This window comes from Oculina patagonica, chromosome 2, assembly GCF_052425735.1.
Source record: "Oculina patagonica isolate OP01 chromosome 2, crgOcupat, whole genome shotgun sequence".
NCBI lineage: Eukaryota > Metazoa > Cnidaria > Anthozoa > Scleractinia > Oculinidae > Oculina > Oculina patagonica.
In genome coordinates this window covers 45,503,694-45,529,562 of record NC_135759.1, presented here as the reverse complement: position 1 = coordinate 45,529,562, position 25,869 = coordinate 45,503,694, and the positions used below count along the sequence as shown (strand labels likewise).

At 38.3% G+C, this 25,869-nt stretch overlaps 3 protein-coding genes across 3 annotated transcripts; 2 read left to right on the top strand and 1 right to left on the bottom strand.

Moving 5' to 3' along the window:
* The first annotated feature begins 312 nt into the window (after positions 1-312).
* Positions 313-5,783, top strand: LOC144644908 (three-finger toxin 3b-like). Its single transcript, XM_078504472.1, has 2 exons — positions 313-435; positions 4,723-5,783. Exons 1-2 carry the CDS (start codon positions 387-389, stop codon positions 5,040-5,042), a joined length of 369 nt encoding a protein of 122 aa, XP_078360598.1. The 5' UTR covers positions 313-386; the 3' UTR covers positions 5,043-5,783.
* Positions 5,784-6,758: 975 nt separating this feature from the next.
* Positions 6,759-15,942, top strand: LOC144642103 (uncharacterized). The gene is made up of 2 exons (XM_078501096.1): positions 6,759-6,897; positions 14,198-15,942. Exons 1-2 carry the CDS (start codon positions 6,852-6,854, stop codon positions 14,512-14,514), a joined length of 363 nt encoding a protein of 120 aa, XP_078357222.1. The 5' UTR covers positions 6,759-6,851; the 3' UTR covers positions 14,515-15,942.
* Positions 15,806-24,366, bottom strand: LOC144642411 (uncharacterized). The gene is made up of 8 exons (XM_078501371.1): positions 24,207-24,366; positions 22,182-22,490; positions 21,140-21,511; positions 20,106-20,491; positions 17,756-19,070; positions 17,413-17,483; positions 16,563-16,988; positions 15,806-16,135 (listed from the first exon to the last, which is right to left on the bottom strand). Exons 1-8 carry the CDS (start codon positions 24,364-24,366, stop codon positions 15,806-15,808), a joined length of 3,369 nt encoding a protein of 1,122 aa, XP_078357497.1.
* Between the last annotated feature and the right edge of the window lie 1,503 nt (positions 24,367-25,869).

Sequence of the window (25,869 nt, the reverse complement as noted above, 5' to 3'; positions counted from 1 at the left end):
AAGGAGCAGTTTTCAAATTTTCGCGGCTCGCTGGGAGTCCAGGTTACTGTTACTACACGTAGACATGTAGCAACTGTCATGCAACGCCAAATCCTTCACTTCGCTCAAATTCGCCATTTTGAGCCTCAGAAACGTCGATTTACGTTTATTTTGAGTTTGCATGTAGATATAACCAGCAATATTTTACGATGATAAGACCCCTTCGATATTTTCATACATTTCTTTATATTGCGAATACACAAACATTCACACCACTTCTATGGGCCCCCTTGATTCGTTTGAGCGTCAGGTAAACACGAGTGTCACGTGACTTTAGACGCAGTCACAAAACATACTTGGACGTGAATCAAAACCAAAGGACGCAAAAAAGGCCTTACAAGTTCATCATGATGAAATTGCTGTTTGTTCTCGTTTTTTTCGCTTGTATCTCCCTCGGTAAGCTCTTTTACACTGCAACTTGACTTAATTTTTATAACACACTTTCATACAGTGGAATCCCGATTTCTCGAACCTTTGATCTTTGATATTTCGAACCTCCTGATAACTCATCTCTATCCAAAAGTCATCTCCCTACACTCAGTCGAATATTGCAAATTTATCCCCAATTTCTCGATCTTTCCTGATTTCTTGAAATAATTTTCGTTTCCCTTGGAGGTCCGAGAAATCGGGATTCAACTAAAGTTTCAGCTTATCTCATGACGCAGTCGATTTTATTTTCAATGCGGTCGTAATGGACCCACTCACTGTGATGTTACATCGAAATTAATATTAACGAATATCAGCAGTGGAACTAGCACGAACTTTCAACCAGAACTGGTAGTCTAGACCATTCGTTAGCTTGAGCGGGGTTTAGAATCGGGGTTTAGATTCGAGTTATTCTCGATATTTGTATTTGCGATCCGGTCACACTGTGGAGAACCTCACACGCTGTGTCACAGTCAATTTATCACGCTACAATTTAGGCTTACACACACTTTACACTAGAATAGTAAAATTGAGAAAAATTTTATCAAACTGCTTCTCTTACTAGATTACTTACTAGATGGCTAATACGAATGAGGCTTCCACAGTTCTACGGTTTTGTTTACCAGAGTTATGAAATGAATGTTGCTTAAGTAATCACTTTGGCGACATGCCCAATATACTCCGGGCCATTGCGAAATACAGATTAATCAGGTTCTGCGCTTTTGAAGCAAACATTTCGTCATTATCCTCTCTCGGGAATGGTTTTCATCGAAAGCGGAAACTCACGTTTGATTTAATAACTGGTTTAATGCGTCACTTGGTTTTGAACTTGGGTTTTAACACTCCAAAAAAGCCCTTCTCTTGAAACCTAAAACTATTAAGAGGCTGTATCTGTAATAGTGGTCTGCCCGATCTGGCTTGTTAAATAGATTTCGCTCTTTTCTAGTGTGTTGCAAGACTTTCATGTACTTATATTAAAAACACAATTCACTTGACCGGATCATTAATTTTTTTTCGAGTTTTTAAGGATTTTCGGTTCACCCGAACGAGCACTTGTAACGAACACTGTCAAGGCTTAAATTTACCACAACTTTGAAAATTAATTAAAAAAAGAACTAACAACTTCTGTACCAAACAAACACTACAGCCTGTTAAATTATGTCTTTTTAATTTATCACACCAACTTTCACGAACATTGAGCTCGAATCAAGCTAGCAGCAAAACATTAACGACACCCCTATCACACACCTTGATGAAACACTTGAAAACGGCTCAGATTCAAACTTTATTTTTTGAAAAAGTGAGGCGGTCTACTTCAATCAAACCAACGCAGCCGAAAAGTAGATGTAATAGAAAATGTTCCTATCAAAAAAAACCTTTTGGTATCGTCTTAATGAAATATTTACAGCTGTGTAAACTTGCCCAATTTCGAAGATCTTCATGTTTGCAGCCATTTTGAGGGACTCGTCAGGACGAAGAGTTTCATCAACTGGCCTCGTAGACATACCTAACACCATCAGAAATAAACAAAGATTAGATATAAATGCATTGCAGTTCAACTGAAAGAGAATAAATCGTGTTTAAAAATGGAAGCTCGACTTACATTTCAACGATTTCTACGGGCGTAAGGTCATTCTTGTTCGAATTTCGCTGGATGATTCCAGAACAAATAACAATATTTGACACGCAGACTTTGACTGAATGTAGCGTTTGAATCAGTTAAAGGTAGTAACCTCGTGCTTTCCCTTCTTTACCGGCGTACAGCGAAGTTGTTTTCACGACAAAACAGCAAGCATCAGGTAAAGAAGACCAAACTGACATGTTTATCGATTGGCCGGTTATATACTTCATGTATGGAGTACCGTTGTGTACCGTATGTGTACCGTATAGTGCCTCATACATGAAGTAGTGACTGACAGGCCGTTTCTTCAGCTGTTTCTTCGGACGTTCAACGTTTTGCGATGGAAAATCTTTGCTGTACGCCAGTAAGGAAGGAAAAGCACAAAGTTACTGCCTTGAGCTGATTCATAGGTTACATTAAGTCGAAGTTTGTATGTCAAATATTGTTATTTCTAGTGGAATCATCGAGCGAAATTCCAATAGTAACAACCGTACGTCCGTAGAAGTCCGTAACAGTCAAAATGTAAGTCGAGCTTCCATTTTTAAACACGATTTATTCTCTTTCAGTTGAACTGCACTGCATTTATATCTAATCTTTGTTTATTTCTGAAGGTGTGAGGTATGTCTGCGAGGCCAGTTGATGAAACTCCTCGTCCTGACGAGTCCCTCAAAATGGCTGCAAACATGAAGATCTTCGAAATTGGGCAAGTTTACACAGCTGTAAATATTTCATTAAGACGATACCAAAAGGTTTTTTTCGATAGGAACATTTTCTATTACATCTACTTTTCGGCTGCGTTGGTTTGATTGAAGTAGACCGCCTCACTTTTTCAAAAATAAAGTTTGAATCTGAGCCGTTTTCAAGTGTTTCATCAAGGTGTGTGATAGGGGTGTCGTTAATGTTTTGCTGCTAGCTTGATTCGAGCTCAATGTTCGTGAAAGTTGGTGTGATAAATTAAAAAGACATAATTTAACAGGCTGTAGTGTTTGTTTGGTACAGAAGTTGTTAGTTCTTTTTTAATTAATTTTCAAAGTTGTGGTAAATTTAAGCCTTGACAGTGTTCGTTACAAGTGCTCGTTCGGGTGAACCGAAAATCCTTAAAAACTCGAAAAAAATTAATGATCCGGTCAAGTGAATTGTGTTTTTAGTATAAGTACATGAAAGTCTTGCAACACACTAGAAAAAGAGCGAAATCTATTTAACAAGCCAGATCGGGCAGACCACTATTACAGATACAGCCTCTTAAGGATCAATGATCACGCGATTAAAACACGCGACCGTAGATGTCACACAGTCTCTTGAGTACTAAACATCACGCAATAAAAACTAACTTCGCCATTGGTCGCAACACCTCTCTCCCCTAGACTTTCTAAAAGTCGTTCGCTTCTCGTTTCCGGTTTGGTGGTAGTAGCTCTCGCGCTTTGCGCTCTGTGAGCTCGACTTGTAAGCAAGTCTACTCTCTCCCCCTACAGACGTTGTGCTTTTTGGCCTCCAATTTAAAAATACGTTCCGCCATTCCTCCTTGGACCTTCATCCATCCGACAAAGGTTGCGTTATATTGTAGCGTGACATTCACTGACACGATCAGTACGATACTCGTGAGCGATGTCAATCCCCCCAGGCTAAATCGATCGCTGTCTTATTGAGGTTTATATCCATTTTAAAAAAATGACGTGTTTCTTTTTCTTTCTTAAGAAAAACCATTAAATAATTGTTTCCCTCTTTCAGTAAACGCGCTGTCATCAGTTGCCGGATTATGTCATTTTGGTGTTTTAAACTCGTGTAACGGTGAATTTCCCTCTTGCGTCTTCTCGGGAATTGAATTATCCAAAAATGACTTTTGAAACTTTCCCAAAACCTTCAGAGAAACAAGAAAAAATGTTGCCATTCAATAGACGACCTTCGTCCACTGCACAATAATTAAACAATAGAGTGTCTCTGTGAAGGTACTAAATTCGATGTTCTCAAAACAAATCTTACCCGAGATGCGAAGCTTCGGGGTAAACTAGTATGCTAGATTTAAGAGCATTAAATTTCCAAGGGGCAACTATTAAACCGATTGTTCCAAGAAAAAAAACACTCTATCATTTTTATTGCTCACCCCTTAATTTCAGGATACAAAAATTTTAATCCAGCAGGTTTGTGACGAATCCTCACACAGTAATTTACATTACGAATTCTAACACATTAATGGAGAAGGCCCCACATATTTTTTTGTCACGTGTCTAGACACCTGACACAAGGAAAAAACGATGTGGCTCTAGGCCTCAAGTGCTCTTCGAATACGGCCACCGCCACCCCCCTCCCAACTTCAGGCCCTTGACAGTTCGTATTATCAGTATGCATTTTTCGTGGATAACCTGCTTGTAGTTAGGGGTAATTGAACGTTCAATGATATTACATCAAAATGCGTGACGTTACATTACGTTACATAACATGACATGACATGACATGAGAGGGGTGGATCCACAAGATTCAGAAAGAGGTAACGGAAGAAATTTTGGTGAGAGCGCAGTATTCTGAAAGTATTTGTGACCATAAGTTAAGGCTTTCTTTCTTTTCAATAGAAGGACAAATGTTATGAGCATCTGTAAAATAAACAACAAATAATAAACCGCCTCACCTTCACTTTGTAGGAGGTTGCCTCAAGTGCTATCAGTGTTTGAGTGCCAGGGACTGGGATGACTGTGACAGTAGAAAGACAAAAGTGACTTGCTCTCTTGGACAACAGACCTGTGCCAAGTTTGAGCAAGAGTTACGAAGCTGGGGCGGGTCTATATACGCCAAGGGTTGTACCAATACTGAAGCATGGTGCAAAGAAGTTCTTAAAACAGACAACTGCCGCGACCACTGTGTCGCCTACTGCTGCAGCAAGGATCTGTGCAATGAAGCAACAGTGCCAATGGCCAGCGTCGTCACTCTTTTGGCATGCGTATTTGTAGCTTTTCTTCGCTAAGCTGAGCCTTTTTTGTTGCCGGTAGACGAAGTGAAGTTTGTTCGAGCCAAAACAGTGGACGAAAACTCGTAGTTTTACATTAGCAAAAAGTTCTATTTTGATGTATCTTAAAGGTCGTGTTATTTTTAACATTTGAGAAGTAAGCACTAGCAAATCTTTGTGCTATTTTTGAGCTTAGTCTTAGCTTAGTGTGCTGACCATATGAAAATGTTTTCCAGTGCGAAAAAATCACGTTGATCTTAAAATCATTCTGTAATACAGCGAAGGCTAAAAAGAATAAAACTAACATAAGCACAGGGTAGTGAGATATTCTGTATGGTTTAAGAGAAAGAGTTCAATCTGAGACAAAGGCCCCGTCCACACTGACCCGGGTAAATTTGAAAACGCCGCGTAAAATGTTTCCGTCCACATTAACACGGGTAAATTTGAAAACGATACCAACTTTGGAGAGCGTTTTTGGAAAGAACCGTTTTCGGTGACCAAAAACGCTGGTTCATTGTGGACGGTTGGCCTAACCGGAGTAAAAACAGATGCGTATTCAAATTTACCTGGGTCAGTGTGGACAGGGCATAAATAGAATAGCGTAAATGTGGCAAAAATGTCACTCGCGCTTTGTCAAAATTCTAAGGTCGAAGGAAATTGTTAGAATTTTGACAAAAAGCAAATGAAATTATTTTCTTATTTCACGAGTATACCATTTGATTATCCTTTACTATCATGGGTAATAAATTACGTTCTCAATGTTCGGTTTTTGACTTGTTTATTGCAGCGAGAACAGCAGCATTAAAATGATTAAAACATACCTTTTGGCTAATGTTCGCAGTTTTCTGAATTTTTTTTGACAAAACCCTTTATTATCCTCGATGTTTATAGAATGTTTCAAAGTTGAGTCAACTGTCAATATTTTTTCCTTGCATGATTGGCTTTTATTCGTCATGATAGAACCAAAAACTCCCCTCGAAGCCATTTATTTAATTGGCTTAGTGTTTTGAACTCGTTCTGCCCTTTCAAAGTATAAATTATTACATGACCAAAGCAAACTGGCCAAGATGAAATTCAAGTCAAAATCTTTAAGCCCGGACACCATCCTGCACTGTGATGTTAATTTGTAATTTTACATCGGAAATTACAAATTAACGAAATATCGCGAAAAAAAATTAAGAAGTGAATGTCACCCATGGGACCCATAATATAATTAATTTAAATTTAGCCTTTCGTCCCCTTTAGTACAATAACTAAGAAAGCGTAAAGTTTGTCTGAACTCGTCAATGTGATCAGTACAAAGAGAGAAATGTAGCTTTAAGATGTTTTCAGTGCATTACACTCGCCATATTAATTTATACTATTAGTGAGCTTCTTTGGCTTGCTCGGAATATATGCGGTTAGTTTGCGAGTGAATATTCGATAATAAGAGCAAAAAATTTTCATGATGCCCATAGAAGCTTAAGTCGTTTGTTATTTGTTATCTATACATGACAGATATCTTGCGATATACATAGTTGCCAAGATCGTTCAATGTCTTGCAAAGCGCTGCGTAGAGCCTCAGTTTATCTGAATGTAATCCTAAAATGCGTTTCCTTGACAATTGTTGAAAAAGTAAAGAATTAGCCGGCCCAATCTCAAAGAAAATTGTCCGATTTAACCTAACTCGGTCTACGGCCTCGGCGGCTCAGCATCAGGTTTGGATTCCAGTCTTCCAGCGGCTTTTTGTTTCATGTCCACTCGCGCTTTACGAACTTGTGCGTCACGTGAGCAGAAAAGGAAGAGACATACTTAAAAGAGTCAAAGGTGTGCCTTAAATTCATTGTGATGAAATCGCTGGTTCTTCTCTTTTTGTTTTCCTGTATTTCCTTTGGTAAGTTCCTTAACATCGCAGTTAGAGTACTAGTTACGTGCAACTCAATTTTAATTGAATTTTGGAGACTGACGTTGATTTTTTACTGTAGAGGCCTCGGCCTGTTTTGGTGCTGGGTTTTTAATGTAAAAGTTTGTCGTTTGCTTTGTGGATTAGTTTTAGTAGGGTTGTTTAGCGATTTAGCACATTGTTCGTCTGTGTAAGTTTAAAAGCCTGTGTTAAGCAAAAAGATGGGCGTAAAGTAAAGAAATCGTTTGGATCGAATGCTGCATCAAACTGACATTATTTTTGAAAAAAGAACATTTTCTAGTTGCTTTTCTAAAACACACTCTATATTGAAAGTGATAAATGATCATCGCAGTGATTTTCCAATTTAAGCAATTGGAATAAAGAAGCCTGAAAAAAATTCAGGGCTTCAACGGGATCCCGTTGAAGCCCTGAATTTTTTTCAGGCTTCTTTATTCCAATTGCTTAAATTGGAAAATCACTGCGATGATCATTTATCACTTTCATATCCATCCGCAGTTCATATATGAATTATTTCATATACATTACATCATTACACTCTATATTATGAATTTATTCGACTCGTCGTAAGCATACACTGTACATTTTAGAAGTCTTAAGAGTGAGTCCGCACGAGAACCATGCAGGCGAGTCTACAGCGCATCTCACCGATTTCCCTCAAATTTGGCACACTTGTGTAACTTCACTAGTACATTAACCATGTGCAATATTTTGGTTCAATTGTTTATTGTTTTGGAGAAATGTCAATCAAACTGTCAGACCGTGGAAAGTACTTTAATTTGACCTAAAAATATTCACCATGTTTGATCCCCTGCTACATGCTAAATATAAAAAGAAATAATACGAAACTTTTACATAAGACAAATCAAGTCCCGAACAATAGAAAAACGTTCAGTAAACTTGTGTCATTTGCTGCGTTTGGCTGAAAGCAAAATTCCAAATCTCCTTATTCAATTCGTACCAAAAAAGTGGGGTTTCAAAAGTCGTTGTTTGTAGACATGCGGCGTTTCTTCAATCGAATTTGAAAGTGTCAATAGATTGCCAAGGAAATGGTGTCCCTATTTATCAAATAAAATCTCTGTTAAGTTTAAGAGGAATTACAGGTTCGCATCAATAAATAGTGTTAACTTCGTGACAATATGCAAATGAGCTCAACACGGAAATCGTGATAAGTTCAGAGTTTGTAAAATATAAACTAAATAGAATGTTGCTATACGAAGTAAAACATCGTTATGAAGCTTTTTGCATAAAAATACTTTTAAATCGTTAGTAGTTTTAACTACTGGAAGTCGTTGGCTGGTATAAATAAGCAAATTAAACAAATTCAAACGAACACAAAGGTCATACCGACCTGCTGGTCGTACTGCACCAATTTGAAAGATATCCCCACAAGCAAGCATCATTGCATAAAATTCATTTCCTTCAAGGGTTTTTGGCATCGCCCTCTTGGTGTGTAAGCTGCGTTTTGCCGTATTTGCCAGCACCATAGTAATTTAAGAACAGATGTTATCAAAACAAGTTGGCGGCGAGGCATGAAATATAATATCCACCGATCATGAAAACCGACTTGTTTTAGAATTCGGTCGCGTGTTTTGTTCACATATAAAAAACATGTTTCCACTGCAAAGAAATTATGTAGTCATCGTTTTCATCCAGTAAGAATCTGCGGCACAAGTGGTTTTTGGTGCTGTCGTTCTTCGAAGAACACCGACAATAGTTGATTGCGTGACAGACCGACTTGTGAATTTTATCTCAAATTTCATGTCTCAAATTTCACTCTGACTCAGATCATATTGCGATCGTCATGGCTTCGTTTATGTGCTTTCAAGAAGGACCTGACATTCAGGGGCCATGGGATATGTATTGAGTCATCTATAAATGATCCAATACGCCACAAATCGCCATGGCTTTAATTTTCCACCTTTTTTAATTTTGAAAATCTGAAATCGAAAAATTAGTCTTTAATACCGACTTACCGTAAATAATCTTATAAACGCCAGGGCTTTTTAATTTAAGGGGTACATGCGGGAGTTTTAAATAAATATGAGGCGTTTAGTAGAAAAGGGGCATTCATTTCACCAGGAGCCCATGATTTCACTCTAACTGTAACGAAACAAATAGACAAACAAGTATGTAAATATGACGCGTAGTTTGCTCCCGGATAAAGATAGGAAACAGATTTTGTGAGTAGGAGACTACTCTAATCTTTTCTAATGCAAAGCCTAAAGATGTCGTTCACAGATTGTTCGATATCGATGTCTTCATCGTCATCGCATCGGGGTTAACCATGTTGGCTAGCTAGCTCCTTTGGTCCCTTCGATGTCCGAGTGAATCAATTAACTAACTAAAGAAAATTGCGTGTTTTTTACTCCATGAAACGTTTACTTGAATTTTGAGGCGAATATATTTTTTCCTATTTTTATTGAGGAGGGGGGGGGTGATGGGGGGAGCAGGGGTGTCTATTAGACACGGGACGTTTATTAGTAGAGGCCTCTAATACAAATTTTACACCTCAGAGGGAGGCGTTTATTTGAGAGTGGGGCGTTTATTAAATCATTTACAGTATTTCACTCATTTACATTTATTCTAAGGATTGCCTACAGGAAAGATAAAATAGAACAAAAGAGTATGATTATGAGTGTCATTGAAAACGAACTTTCAACAACCTGGTCAAGGCAAAGACGAATCATGAGTTGTAAAAAGGCACGCTGATCTACACTTATACAAATATTTAATTCCGTCGATACGTCGGTCCGTTATTCTAGCTTTAAATTAGGAAATCAGTAGGAGCACTATCAGAGATACAGGTGATTCCAAATTTGTTGAAATTGTTCTGGATCCTTGTTCCCAGGGTCTTCGTTCCCCTAAACCAGCGGTTGATAAACGAGTTTAGATATTAAATTTCGTTCCAAGAACTTGCGCATTTTCCGTCAGCCTTGACCGAACTGGGCCGTCCTCTGCCCTCTGGGCCATTTATGGTTCCGGTTTAATTGTGCGCATGCACCGGAGACTTGAGATGGAATGATCCGTTCTCGCTCCCAGAGTTTACGGTCCTTCTGTTCTGCGCCAGGGATCGAGACCTCTGGCGTTAATGTCTGTTAAGCTACGCAACGAATTGAAGGCGGGGTTTGGCTGGGAATGAAAAGGAATAAGGCACCAGCGGAGTGGCCCCGAGGCGAAAGCGGAAACCCGACTGAGAGGTAAGTGCTTGGACGGTTGCTATAGAAAACGGCTCCACATCGAGGCCCTTTGAGTCACACTAGGGCTTTCCACAAGTTGCTCGGCAACTTTTTGGCATTTTTTCATGTTTCGAGCAACTTTTTCCCCCTTGGAGCGACTTTTTTCCTCTCGAGCAACTTGTTGCATTTTGAGCAATTTCCAGACCGAAGATTTCCGAAGATTATACGAGTGCTGTTCTAAGGCAAAACGAACGTTTCCGAAGACTTACGACGTTTGCCGAAGATTTTCGAGGGACATCTAAAGACGTTTCAACATTCGGCTCATTCTGTATAAAACATTACAAAACTCGTCAGCAAACATGACGTCATCAATATCTTCACGATTTTTCCCAGTTAAAGGAATCCTTGTTACTTAACAAAATAATATTCCCTTTAATATGTTATTTAGATACTTTTGCTGTAAAATTGCTTAAAACTGCTTTGAAGATCTCACTCTCAAAGGGAAATTAGCATATATTTAGAAAAAATTCTTTTGGTTAGAAGTAGCGTTTTGGATTTTTAGGAGCAACTTTCGAGCAACCTTTATTATATGAAGCAACGTTTTTGGATTTTTGGAGCAACTTTTTGAGATATTACGGGCAACTTTTTGGGAAATCTCGAGCAACTTGTGGAAAGCCCTAAGTCGCACTGCCCGAAGCCCCCAGGGGGGTACTCCGGGATCAAAGTGACGGGGATGATCGAATGGAGGCAAAACTCAGGACCCAAAAAAATCCCTAAGTCTCCCGACATTACCCAAAAAAATCCCTGGACCAAAAAAAAAACGCCCAAAAAAATCCCTAGTCAAATTACCCCTAAATTGCCAAGGCCGCGCCAAGGCACTTTAGTTTGATTTTAATACCCCAAAAAAAATTCCCTATTTAAATCAAGTCACCCAAAAAAATACCTGCCAAATTCTCCTACCCAAAAAAATCCCGGAATCGAAAATTTCGACCCCAAAAAAATCCTTCGCACATCCCCGTCACTTGGATCCCGGAGTACCCCCCCTGGGCCGAAGCCAGTGGAGAGCACGGATGAAAGAAAGAAGAATATAGTGAAGGCTAGAGCAACGAAAAAGAAACTACTTGCAGCAAGCGAGCAGAATGCAAATATACGCGTCAGCATGACGACATGTCGGCAGCGCACGAAAGACATGATCCACGAGGGCGAGGCTGCACCAGGCACGAACTCAAACCAGTTTAAATTCGTGCGACTGATCGCAGTGACAAAATGAGTGAAAGCAGCCTTGTCGCAGCGTGTGTGCACTTCTGTGACAAAATATAAACTAACCAATGAGAGAGCTTCATGTATTGAATTCAAAAACTAGTTTACATTCTCCCTCTTCCAAATTCGCTGCAGGTGTACCGAACAAACGCCTTGTTGCAGGGACTTTTTGAAGTAGTACACACGAAGCGATTTGTCGCAGAGAACCTCACTTAAGGTTTATTAGTACTTCATTAGTGTTTTCATTAATTTGAAAGTAATATTGTGTATAAGCTACTTTAACTTTTTCATATATCACATTGATCTGCAATATGGTACGAACAGGAGCTAGAGAGATGGTGGATATAACCCCAGTGTATAAAGATTGAGTGAAGTCCAATTTGGTATGTAATTATTCGCGTTATTAACAAAATCGAACTGCGCGGTCGTTCGATTTTGTTAACAAGGCCTTTGAAAGACCTTTCAATTCGCATTAATGGTTTTGACATCCACACTATAAATCCAACATTCAGTTGGGGAAGCAACATTATTTTTTTGGAGGAGTGGCCAAGTGGGATCAAAAATCCTGAAAAAAAAATTGTTTGCAATAGCAAAATGCCCACATAAATTGTTTGAAGACATCAAAAAACATTGTCTGCAGAAAGATGCAGCTGGAAAAATTGTTTGGACAGAGAGCGCCACGGAAAGAAATCGTCTGTACTGTACTATACTACGCTTCGAGTAAAACAATGGTCCATTCCAGCGTTTCGATCGAGCACTGAGGCAAGTCTTGAGAGACTGGGTACTAGTCCAAAACAACATGGCGCCCGGGTGAAAAGTAACTTACCAGGCTTATGAAAATGTGAAGTACTGAGGCCATCGCTTACGAGAAAAGTGGAAACTAAATCCTTGCAGAATTGTTTGTGAACATTATAACTACCAGGTAGACAGGAGTGAGCGACGTTTTCTCTTTCCAATCTGCACGTGAAGATACGCTTGAATTCGATCGATGATGAACATGTCAAGTGGCTTGTTTACCTTTTCTCACGCTGTAAGTCTGTATTTATGGGCACTAAATAGCCGGATAATTAACATCACGAACCACTTTAGATGCTAAAAGGTTTATTGGATTTATGTAAGCGGTATTTCTCACGTCCTCAGCCGACCTATCCATCATGTTATGAAACTCGTTCTAAAACTTTCAGAACTTTGTTTTTGTTTTGCTCACATGTACCACATTTTTGTACGCTAAAATCATACGTGCCGATTGAACTTAACATACTTTTTTTGACTTTAATTTATTATTTAGTAAATGTTTTACAAAATAATGGCTAATGGAACCATCAGAATAACGCCGCATCGGCGATATTCAAACGTAATTTTACCCTAAAATCTCTAGTGTCACGCATTGCCCGAAATACCTTATTTTTAAAATAGGTTTACTACTAAACGTGAGAGCGATGAAAAATCTTGATGATATCATTTAAATTGTACTAGGTGATACTAATTACAGTGGTATTTTTATATGGAAAGCTTCAATTCTTGCAGAGATATTTTGGTCGAAAGATGGGTCAAAATTTAGGTATTTTTTGGCTCAAAACCGACCATGGGCGCGTTGACCACGATATCTTCCACACGTTAAAGAATTTTGCGATAATATTCTACCTACAGCATTATCATCTCAATATGTAGCCCCATGCAAAATATAAAGGAAATCTGACAGGGTCGATGTAGACTCAAATTTTAATATTGCATGGATTTCATATGGACCCTCTCTTAAAGACAATATTTTTCCTCCATATTAGATTTTTTTGGTCGAAAATCGCGTTCGGATATCAGACCAGACGATACAAGGTGATCATGAATATTCACACATCTTACAACTAGAATTTGCATACCACTTAATTTTGTTGACTTTCCGTAAAGTCTAAAATCTTAATTTTCAAAGATTGTGCCATTTTCGTGAAATGGCAGTTTCCATTCAACGATATTTTAAGATGAAGAGTTGTTTTAAAACTAAAACTAAAAAACTAAAACAACTTGATCCTAATTCATTTTAAGGCGATTCCCTTGAATTAAAAACTGACGTGGAAATTTTGGAAAATGACTTGGGTTTTTTAATGATAGTATGCTTTTAAAAATGCATATGCAATAAAAATAATAGATCGCCATTTTCGCAGACAAAATATAATATACTAGAGGTCTCTCGCTTTGTTTTAAATATCAGCTATCGAGAATTTGTTTATTTCAATCGTTTATTTTGATTCGTAAAAGCAGAAGAAAAAAACAGAAAGAAAGAATTGAAATATTTTATTTTGGATGTACTTTATCTCCCACTCTTGATTAACCTCATCGGATAATTTTATGCATTTTAATGCAAAAAGGGGTACAGATCATGACAAAACGTAAAGATAATCTCGAAAAAAACAACAAACAAAAAACTGAGCAAAAAAAAAATAAAAAGGAAAACTAAACTAAATTGTGTGCTTGGCGTCTCCAGCCTTCAAGGGGCAGTTTCACGATAATTCTTTTAAGTTTTTGTGTAAACTATGCACTCAGTGGTCAACAACATACCTTTGAACAACAACAAAAATGGCATAAATTCATTCTCCAAGATGTGAACAAACCTAATTATTTTTTTAATTGATTTTCTTCCAAGAAACACTTTTTTAGGCCATTACTGCCCTATCCGTCCGTAACCAAATCACCTTTTAACAATTTTCATGACTTGTATCGTACGTTGTAGCAAGGCCAGGCCACCATAAGTGGATTTCTAATTAATACTAACACTTTCATTGCAATTGCTAGTAGCATCAAATCATGGTGACACTGTCCTTTAAAAAATATTTTTTCAGGGTGTTGCCTCAGGTGTTACCAGTGTTTGAGTACCGAGGGTTGGGAGGACTGTGACGACAAAAAAACAAAGGTCACCTGTGCTGTGGGATTTGACAGCTGTAACAAGTTTAGTAAAGAGTTACACACATGGGGTGGTACATTATACGCCAAAGGTTGTCACACCAAATCATTTTGTAAAGATGTTCTTAAAACGGACGAATGCAAGTATAGCTGTAACGCCCACTGCTGCAGTGACGATCTGTGCAATGAAGCAGCATTGCCAATGGCCAGCGCCATCATGTTGTTGACATGCGTATTTGTAGCTTTTCTTCGTTAAGCTAGGCCGTGTCGTTGCAGGCAAACCAAGTTAAGACCTCGAGGTGTAACAATAGACCAAAATACTTAGCAAAAGTTTTATAACTAAGTTTGATAATCTTCTTAGCTATTCATTCCTGTAAAAAAAAATCAGCTTTATTATTTAAGTAATAATAGTAATAATAATAATAACTATAATAATAGTATTTATAATAATAATAATAATAATAATAATAATAATAATAATAATAATAAAAACGTTCGCTCAGAGGTGATGAAGAATCGATAGACACGTCTCAAATTCCTTTAATCGTTATTTCTCTACAATAGTCCAAAAACATGTTGCGAATAACACCTCTCCCTTTTCAAGTGTTTCAAATCACGGCTATATTTGACAAGTGCTCTAGATCTGTAGTTAAAAAGAATCCCCTTTTAAGAATTCTAATAAATGTCCTGTAAATATAAATCACGCGTTCTCTCACAGTAAATAGAAGGCTGCTATCTTTTTGCCTTTCTGATCACTACAAAATAGGTTCCCTTAAATCATTGTTTTTGGCTAGCCAGTTGATAAGCCCATACATTCCTCACCCCTTTCAAATGTGAAAAGAAAGGGAAAATACGTATAATGCAAACACGCCTGCCTCCTCTGGTTGGTAAACGATGCAATTTTATGGCTCTCTACATGTAAAAGTCTTCATAATTTTAATACACGTTGTCAAAGTTTGCATGGTACTCCTTTTTTATTTAGTTTATCTTCTTTGCAAGGAAGAAATACATTCTTCGTCATTTTCAGTTTAGAGAGCCAATAACGTGACCTTCAAATAATAACTGCTCATGCGCATTACTGTCTGAGAGTCATTTTCCTGCAAATGAGTTTTCAGTGCATGCACACTTTTGTAAAAAATGGCAGCTAGCTTTTTTCCAGAGTTGCATGAGAGCAGTTTGATTTGTCTACTTAGTACTAGACCAGAAAAACAGCGAAGGCAATGGAAATTCTTAATATCTCACTTCAGTTCCTCATCTCAAAGATAATTGTCAATGCAAAAAAAATTTAGTTATCGAATGATAAAACAATTAGTGAACTTGGTTATTGCAAAATATCGTGATTTAGCTGTTAGTTATTTCTTCAGCTTTACTTAAGCAGATAACAGATCTTCTACTAGCCACCGGTAAATCGGAAAAGTCACGATTTATTAATTATTTTAACAGTATTGATGAAAATTACATGGATTTAGGCCAGTGAAGCCACTATATCGTATTAACGGCAATTTGATTCAGAAGTCTCTCTGGATGAGGTGAGTAAGGGAATCCCATTATGGCTTAAAATCAAAAGTTGGACCAGCGTTTGGTCCGACATCTGGGTCCCCTTTGTCGTCAATGGGCGTGCGCACAAGATTTTTCAAGTGAAAATCAACCGAGTACATGAGGCCAAGAGCATCATTCAGTGAGTCAGGATGGCCATTGAAGACGTCCTCTAGTGATTTCAGCAGCTTGGTATACACTTTGTTGAACCTTTCTGCTTGTCTGTAAGCTTTGGAACCAGGGGTGTATTTTGACATCCGGGGATTAGAAACCATCGGCCATACACCCTCAGGATCAAAAGGAATCTTGGAACCGTTAAAGTAGTAGGTGCCATGACACAGCTGTTGAAAAGTAAAACAAATTACATTTAACTTAACGCAACTGGTTTTCATGCTTGAATTCTTCTTTATTAATATCTTAATGGGCAAAGATTACCATTATATTGAAAACTTTTTTACACCCGCTTTCAGTGTTACGTGCATATATATCTTTCCACATCTCGTTCTGCTTTAAAAGAGCCCATCAAGACCGATGTATGCCAGTGTTGGTTTTAGGCAAATGATCCCACAAGTTTAGAAGGTCATGGATATCGATAGAAGGCCGCTATGCACGAAACACTGAAAGCGGGTGTCAATAACGAAAATCACCTCATGACATCAAAGGCATAAATTTTTTTTTAATATTAATATTTAACGACAAAAGCCTTTTAATTAAGCTTTTCTATATCCACCACCACATCGTAGTACAATCTTCATGTGAACAGCATACCTTCGAGTAGTCAACCACTCTATCGTCGTCAACATTAATTTCCTCTGGAAGCGGCGACGCTGTCTTGAAGACCTGAATCTCGCGCTTCTCCGCAATTGAATATAACAAGAAGTAATGTGACAGGTCCTTCTTTTTTCCTGTATCCCAGGCAACGGGATTACACGGAGAGCTACCTTCGCCCTGCTCAACTATGTCTTGGATGGCTTCTACTGCTGTAAAGTAGTCGTAAACCTTCAAGGTATGTCCGTGAGATGACCAATGTTGGAAATCAACTTGCTTGCGTGGATCTCCGGTGAAAATGCTGTTGTTTCTCCCACAATCTGTAGGGTGTCCGAGGGCGTTTAAGATGTGATTGTAGAAACCGCCGATTGTGTTGTGATTCTTGATTATTTTCTTCATATTGTCACCAGGAAATCTCTCATGCTGCTAAGCGTATCAAGAGATGGAAAGAATAAATGTAAAGAGAACAAAAACCAGCCTAGTAAAACAGAGTCCCAGGAAAAATTAGTCGGGGCAAAACGAAGTAAACTCGGCTTAAATTAAGGCGCTTTCGAGTCAATTTTTTTTCTCCAATTTTTTTTCGAATTTACTTTGTTTTGCTCCGATTAACTGCCCCTGGCATGTGTCTCTGAGGATGCCCCTGAAATAACTTTCTGATTCAGGCTGTAAATACAAGATAAGACGCCGTCAGCAGGCATTTTTAGTGTCAAGTCTATTTATGACGATAGGATTTTTTCTACAGAACGCTTTTTTTAGCAACATGTATCATCTACCTGTCTAATTACGATTTAGCTCTGTTTTTTCTATTTGCCAATAGATGTAAGGTGTGTTTTTTGTATATTTTTATTACCTGTGTTATATTTTTGGATGTATCCTCCGCAATAAGTTGACGTACACCCTCCAACTGTCTGGAATGAAAATCTACAAGTGACGAAATACATTGTCATATTGAATAAAAGTGTGTTGTATGTGTGTTGTTTTGACGTTCGGAGTTTCCATGTCAGGAACAAGAGCACGCACGCTTTAGGTTGTCATGGCAAAAAAGTGTTATTGCCTTGAAAATAAATGGACCTTTTCTTTGATCCTCGTACTCTTCGTTTTGGTCTCATGTAGGTTTTACTCCCACTCAAAACGCAACATTTTACAAAATATTTTCGTAAACTTGCATGATATATTAACAAGAAAATGCTTACCTATTCCAAACTGTTCCCTAGAAAATGAACTTAAACATGTTGATGGATCTTCTTCGACTTGTACATTCATAGACCAATGAGACTCGGGTCGGTTCTTTGCTTCATTGTCTTGATTTCCTCCAGACTCTGGCCTTTCTTTACTTTCCTGGCTCTGGTTCGTCTCTTCCATTTGTTTGTGACGATGCATAAATGAAAACGCATGTCGAAAGCTGGAAACTTCTGCTAGCTCCAATTCAGGCTGCTCGATTTTCATAAAGATGTTCCTAATTAACGCAAGGGAGATCTTTTCAATTGGTACTACCAAATCAGGCTGCACTCCACCAGGAAGACGTGAGGGGTAATGTGGAATAAAGTTCTTAGAATACAAGGATGGTTTTCCTCCAACAGCATTAAGGATGTTGGCAACAAGCGCCATATGCATCATCTCTTGGATTACAATTGCTTTCATGACACTTTGGATTTGCAGATTGTAGCTTTTCTTCATGGAGGCCAAAGCAGTTAGGTACGGAGGAATAGTTGAATGTTCCAGTTGAAGAGCAATCTGTAGGTCCTTCCGGAGTTGTTCCACTGAGTAAAAGTTGTGGGGCTCACCAATCAGAGGCTTTTCTCTGGAGAGCCATTCCACGATAACTTTACGCTTGGACGTTGATAGGTCACGTGTAACAGGCATATGATTTGGATGCGACATTGGCAACTCAAGACTCATTTTGATGGCTTTTCTGTGATTCAGTACGTCGTAATAATTACCTAAATCTAAGAAGTTTTCAGTCATTACTGGATACAAGTTGGCGTACTGCTTAAAGATTGGGTAAACATCGCCCAGCCAAGTTGCTTCAGCGCCCTTAATAGTGTAATGGTCCCACGCTAGAATGACGATCAGTGAGTTCAGAAGCTTAAAGGGCTCCTTTTTGCACATTTCCTCACAGTTTTTGCTTTGTGTGTCGACCGAGTACATAAAAGGATAAAGCTGTCCATCTATAAAGCTCCTGTTATTTTGTGGATCTTTGATTCTTATGTCAAACGTAACGATTCCGTTTTTATCCGTCATCGAATGAGTAGGTACATCAGGCAAAGGAGGTTGACCAACCTTTGGTCCTTGACCAAAACCGAAGATTAAATCACAGTTACAAGGGTCAATTTTCACACGAGCTCGGCGAAGAGGCTTCCCAAACTGTGTCGCAACAAGCTGAACATTAGCTTGTTCATCTGGATTCTTTCGGAATGTCCATTTGTTGTATGGATGAATCTCAATGCAATCTCGACCTTCCGCCATTACTATTTCCTTGCATTTTATAACTGGCAAATCGCCAGTCACCTGTAAATCAGGATAAACATCAGATATTACAAGAAGAATAAGACATCACATCTTTTAGACACGTTTGACGCACATAAAATAACTTAATAAAACGAAGGGTTGCTTGAAAAATAACCTAATAATACTTTAAGTTTACAGGCGTATTGGCCCAGATCTTCATGATTTGATGGGTTAACGAATTTGCCGCGAGGCTGGACGAAACAGCCATCGTTATGAAACGAAAAACATCGTTATGAACAATTGGATGATATCAACATGGCTGTACAAGCAACACTCCATGAAATGAGGTACAAGAAAAGTAAAACCTACGTGAATGAGAGGTCCGTTGCTGAGAATGAAAGACTCAGTAATGACGAAAGTACAATGATGTTGATTAAACAAATGGGAAACGACATCCACCCATCAATACAATTAGAAGTGGATTATCCATCCAAGCACCAGGACGGAAAGCGGGTCGCCCACTACCTCTCGGAACGAGTTAATTTATTAGTTCTTAAAACAATAAATAACAGGTGACAACAATGCCTCTAGCCCTGAATAACAATAGAGGTAGTGTTTACAGCGGGTGAATGAAAATAGAGGTTCCAGAGAGGTAGTGTCTTACTGCGGAAAGCTGAATATCCTTGACCTAAAGGTATGGATAGAAACAAGGGGAAAAAACGGAGAAACAAGACGGGAAGGTTTCAGTGATCGCGTATGAGTTTCACTCCAAGTGCGTGGCTTCTAAGGCAGTCATAAATACTAGATCTCCCTTTAACTAGTGTACCAAGAGAACAGTGCTGACCCAAGTGGTCCTAAGAGTCCCACTTAACTGTAGTAAATTGTTACCATTGGAAAGAGTCCTGATAATGCAGTAGTCAGCATAATTAAAGGTTTGTTTATACCCAATGGTCAATAAATAATAACTGTATGTGGGAAGTGCTACTAACATGTTCGGCAATAAAATTACACCTTTTGCTTAGATTACCCTAAGAATACTGAGAGTAACAATCATAACACAATGTTAGTATCAAAACCTTTATATTGTTGACAAACCTCAGCAACAACCAGTGGATGCTGGCTGATTGTTTTTATCTCAGCAGGAGATAATGATACAAGTGATGGGAAGGCCTGTACTCCAGCAGTGTTCTGATACCAGTTAGGAACCTTGTTATAAATGCGACCAAGCCACAGAAGATCATCAGAGCAAGTCAGCGACGGATTCTGGTTAACAGGCACGGCAACAAACATATCACCTCTGATTTCAGTGTCTACACTACCCTTTTCATCTATTGGTAAAGTGTTACCAAAGTCTACAAACACCTTTCCATTCGCTTTATCGACATAAAATGGTGCATCCTGAAGATTACTCGACAGTGCCTTCATCATACGGCCGTGAGTAAAGTACGGCGGGGATTTTCGGCCTAACAAACCAATTGTACCTGTGTGATTTAAAATAAAAAACCCAAAGCTCGCACAAAACCTGTAGAACTGAATGTAAACTTTAAGACGTATTCGTAAATTGTACATGCCTGTTCACATTTTACTTTGGCATTTCAAAAATAAAGGCCTACTCTGGGACCCAAAGTCGCCGTAACTTTGGGCGACTTTAGGCGATTTTAGCTTATTTTGTCCAAAATTACGGGCGATATTGGGCGATTTAAGGCAATTTTGGGCGACTTTGAACGACAATTTTAGGTGACCTTTTAGGCAATTTTAGGTGACCGACAGTTGTGGTATACATGTACATGGTACACCATAAAGCACTGTTACAGAAAATATCTATACTTAGAGCGACTTTGGGCGACTTAAGGCGATTTTGGGCGATTTTGGGTCCCAGAGTAGGCATATCGACAGTGGAAATGAAGGTGATGTTGATGGTGATGGTGACAGTTGCTTTGAAAGTGGCAGTAGCCTGCGTAGCTCGCGGTATTGGGTTTAAAAGCGCGCACAACAAAGGGGCTTGGTGAGGAAGTTTGTGCGCGCTTTAAATCCAACACCACCAGCTACGCAGGCTGTAGTGGCAGTTAATGTAGAAAATGGCAAAAGCAGTGACGATGACAAAAACAGAAAAAACAATAATGCTCTACCTGTGAGACGTCCCATGGTAAAAGTGCTTTCGTTTGATTCTTTCTGGTACATATCTACATTAAAACGTATTGATAGCCTTTCGCTGTCAATTTTGTCATTTTTCATTGCACCTTGAAGCTGTTTGAAGAAAGGCGAGTCCATTCCATGGTTTAACCATGTAATGTTTGATAGCACCGATTGATAAGCCGAACCAAGAGTAAAAGCTCCTCCCCGTGTGGTAATCATTTTCTTCCACAGGTACTGAAGCGGGACTGGTGCGTAATCGGCGGAAAATAAATTCTCAATGCGAATTCTCCAGCCCCAAATTTCAGAAAAGAGTTGAGCTTCACTGTCTAGGTCTACCATCTTTGCAGACGCTTTGTTGCCGCCATCTGTAACGAGGAATGCAAATTGTCAAGGTGATATAAATTGAAAACAGTCTTAACCGGAGACTTAATATACACGAGTTCGCGGTTGAATTTGTAGCAATTGTTAACACTGTTTGCTTACAATTTGAGTTTTGGCTTGTGAACCTGCTACCCAGTTGGCCATAAGGCGTAAAAACCGGAAAACCTCACATAGCATACCCTGGTTTTATAAAGTAAAAATATTCAATTTGAATGAATCTTAACACAAAATTGATCGGCGAGATAAAAAAAAGTCTACAAGCTATCGTTAAAAAGCGTCATCAAACGACTGTCCACAGGCTCACTTGTTAGTTCGTTATCCACATAACGAGCTTTCGCCTACAACCCGACAAGCGGGTCTTGTAAGCTGTAGAGCCCTTTATTCTGTGAAAAAAATAATGTGGATTGGCCTTTTTTCCTCCCGTGAAACGGGCAGGAACACATCAGTCATGAAATAGTCAGCAAGTGAAGCAATCCTTTTATCTTTTACATTCGGTACGGTCTTTACTTAAAAACGACTGCTTTATTGTAAATTATAAGAATAATTCCTTCGAAGTATAAAAATGACAATATTTACCGAAATGGAGGTAGCTAGTGACAAATGTTTCAGCATTAAGCTGGGCATTAGATATAAATTAAGAGTTTTTGTACGTACCAAGTACATGTGCTCCCATGATTGGTTCGGTGTTCTTATTTCCTTCATCATCCCCCACACAGTGTCCATCAGCATAACATACGTGAGTCACAGAGCCACTTACGCTCCATTCACCACTGCCTTTTGGGTTCCAGTTTCCGGAGCTTTGTAATTGGTCACCTTGGACAAAGTTGTCATTGTCGTAATTGGATGGTTTATTATTGACAGTTGAAACATCGGCACGAAAAGTCCCACTAAAGTGAAGGTGTGGCCACAACATGTAGTTCATGTAAGGGTCATTAGGGAGGCCATTATCTGAAAAAAAAAAAAAAAAACAAGTAAGCATTTAATTGCATATGTAGGTCCCGTGACATTTTGGTAGATCTTCCCCTGCAAGGCTTGTGGGACAACAAATCAACAAATTACTTTCAAATTTTTATGGTAAGAAATTCAGTTGTTTTTTTTCAGCCGGAATGACAAAGTTACTGCTTGAAATTGGTTTTTTACTTTTTAGTATCAATACGTCATTTAATTTCGTCGCATTTTGACATTTTTACGTTTTTAACTATTTTTTCGTTTTTTAAAACTTTATTGTAATTATTATTTGTATACAAGAAGACAGCATCGCAGTTAGACGTTATTGCCAAACACTGTTCGGGGAAGTACAGACTACATTCATTCGAGATAGCGGCCAAAAAAGACAAAAGAGGAGGTTCTTTTTGGAAACAAAAAAGCGTTTTAAAAGTTGTTGACAGCTCGTTTTACACCGGCTATACGTGTTTTAGTTGTCGATACTATTTTGTTGTCGATAACAAAAAGTTGTCCAGTCTCCATCTTATCTTATCTTCTCTGAAGGCCAAAAGGCGCATAAATTAATTGTTACGGGCAAAAAAAATTAACTGCAAAGTAAGTATTGAAAGATGTCTCAAATAATCTTCTCCTGAAACAAAGATAAAGGCCGCAAATTTTGAATTGACTCTTTACTATTTTATTCAAATGTCGTACACAAACGCCTCTCAGTCTAAGAAATTTTCTGGCGATTTTTGGCCAATCAGCAACTGGTTTGCTCTGTCGGGTTTGATTGTTTCTATCAGGGCGATTCAGTTATGCAACTGATCATCCCAGGACTATTATAAGTTAGAGTTTCGTGTTAATTTTGACAAACATTTGTATGGAAGACACACTATACTCCATTTTAGCATAACAAAGGAATAACAAAACCGCCGCCCATCCGATAAAGCGACATTTGCTTAGCAATGCAGGTAAATATCGTCTTTATAATACATATTTATTTCATTCTAATAAATCTCGAGGCTTCATTAAGACATCAGTGGTTGAACCCACACTTGGTTCTCCTGCTTGCCGCACCTGACCGCACCTGGTTTCCGTCAGAATTAATATCTACGAAATGTTTCGTTTCCCATCGACCTCTCCCTCTCATGAAAGTCGGTCGATCGATCGGTTAAAAAAGCCGAGAATAAATAAGTAAATAAATCAATGACCGCAAGCGCTAGCGAACTTTGATTACATCTTCCCCATAATATACATTTAGGTACGAATCGCTACATCCCCTAAAAGTGTTCAAAGACGTCCATTGAAGGACTGATTTAGATGTTAACTCAGAGACAGCCGAGAAAGGAAACAGAAAGCATCTTTGTTACGTTTCCAAAAGAGATTGGTCGGGCGAGAAACGAAATGTTTTATGGGCATAACCTAATAACAACAAAAAAATTAATTCAAGATGTAATAGAGTTCAAGGATGCAAAAACGTTAACAAATTTGCTGTTAAATAAACAATCAGATCACTGCACAACTGAATGTTATCCTGGGATGTTATCTAGCTTTACGATAGCGTACATTCCAGGTGGAACTTCAACAAATCAAGTGTCATGTCTACAATTTAATCTTCAGTGTAACCCAAGGACCTTATGTTATCTCCCTCTGATGTAAGTTACTATTTTTATTTCCAAGCGTAGCATGTTGTATCAAGGAGAAGGGCAGCGCGTTTTTTCCTTCAGATTCTGTTATTGTGGTTACATATTTTACCTTGTTCTTGAGCGATATCGTCACGTTTGGCTGATGCATCCGTTTGTTTATATTCTGCCTCACCTTTGCGGGCTTTCAGGGCTGAAATGTCTGCCTTACTTTTCCTATCAAGGAGTGCAATAGTTACAACGAATAACAAAAAGCTACTGTATACCTTCATTGTGAGGTATACAGAAGTCTGCCTCTCCACTGTATTTCGGTACGTTTACTACAGTACTCTGGGGAATTGCTTTCCTGGGCGCAATTTTTCGTTAATTTCATTTTTTTCAGTTGGACAAAAGAACTATTCTCCAGATAGCATCGTGTTTCGGAAAAAAGTCCCGCAGCCAGGCAACTGAAGTATTGTATAGTAATGCTAATCTTTATTAAAGATGCCAAGTTCTCAAAACGTTTCCTCTTACTTTGAAAAAAATTAAACTAGACAGTAAACTAAAAACGTATGAACTTACAATTTACATCAATTTTTAGATCAAACGGCGCGGCTGCGAAGAACACTTTAAACATTCTATTTTCTGAGGGGATACGTGTATATATCTTATGTGATTTATTCACTGTATTTTTATTCAAATGTATTTTTCGCATTCAAATAGAAAATTACTAATTGCTGCTGAAACAATAGATACGTCTCGTTATTCAAGGCCTTCATTCAGCTCTTTGCTCAAAGAAACAATTGTCCACACAAGAGAGTGCTTATTATTATTACCATCACATTTTTATCAAGAATGTCATTCACTTTGACCTAAAGTTAGGTATTTGGGGTAATATTGCACACTTTTGTCCAGGATTGAACGCAATCACAAAATTGACAAATTTTACGATATTTCGCCAAACGCTACAATATTTACGAAATTCTGCAAATGCAACGATTTTGCGGTTTTTCGTTCATTTAAATTTGTTGATGGTTTTTCGTTATATATCAGCGAAATTGACGATTTCTTGTTGTTCAACAAACACAACGCTTTTTCGTCACTCAGAAGGAAATTTTGCGGGTTTTTTTAAAAAAAACTTGGTTTTTTTGGTGTGAAGCAGCGGAATTGACAATATCCTGTTGCTTATTGTAATGCTAATTAAAGAACTTGACCTGAACCCCGTTGCTGGTTTTACAAAATTTACAAAATCTGCTCCTACCCTGAATTAACAAGCTACTTTTCACCGTTACGTTTATAAGTCAGTTATGGAAAAATTGGGTTTTAACCAAATACAAACATTTTCCGCCCTTCGCTCAGAATGATGCAAAGATTTGATTCGAGTCATGGTGGCAATTTTTTTAGCAATGGCAATCGTAAACGCCAAAACCATCTGAAATTGTTAAAACAAGATGGAGCTCAAATTTTCTGACGTTTTCACAATTTTACCGCACTTTTTGCCCTTTAATTTAAGTTATACTTTTACCATTTTTGTCTTCTGTTATTATTGTACAGCTACTATAATAATGAAATATTTAACTTCACTACCAAGAGAGAAAGAAAATATGCCCCGCACGTTTTATTTTTTGTTTTAAACTGCTACTTGCCGAAAAGAGAAAATAAAGCGCTTAAAATTAAGTTTCTGGTGATATTTCTTGGGTCACACTAGAAGCTAAGTTAGTTTCAAGTAAGTACTTGACTCAAGTGCACTTAAAAAACTCAAGTCGCATTTTATCAAATCTGGCTTTACACTTGAT

Bases quoted from the DNA above. Each gene is read 5' to 3' on its own strand.
- LOC144644908 (XM_078504472.1), top strand. From the start codon at position 387: ATGATGAAATTGCTGTTTGTTCTCGTTTTTTTCGCTTGTATCTCCCTC. The intron at 436-4,722 runs GTAAGCTCTTTT...TTCACTTTGTAG, and splicing joins TTTCGCTTGTATCTCCCTCG to GAGGTTGCCTCAAGTGCTAT.
- LOC144642103 (XM_078501096.1), top strand. From the start codon at position 6,852: ATGAAATCGCTGGTTCTTCTCTTTTTGTTTTCCTGTATTTCCTTTG. The intron at 6,898-14,197 runs GTAAGTTCCTTA...ATATTTTTTCAG, and splicing joins GTTTTCCTGTATTTCCTTTG to GGTGTTGCCTCAGGTGTTAC.
- LOC144642411 (XM_078501371.1), bottom strand. From the start codon at position 24,366: ATGAAGGTATACAGTAGCTTTTTGTTATTCGTTGTAACTATTGCACTC. The intron at 22,491-24,206 runs GTAAAATATGTA...TTACTTGTTTTT, and splicing joins CGATATCGCTCAAGAACAAG to TTTTTTTTTTTTCAGATAAT. The intron at 20,492-21,139 runs GTAGAGCATTAT...TAAATCACACAG, and splicing joins TACCATGGGACGTCTCACAG to GTACAATTGGTTTGTTAGGC.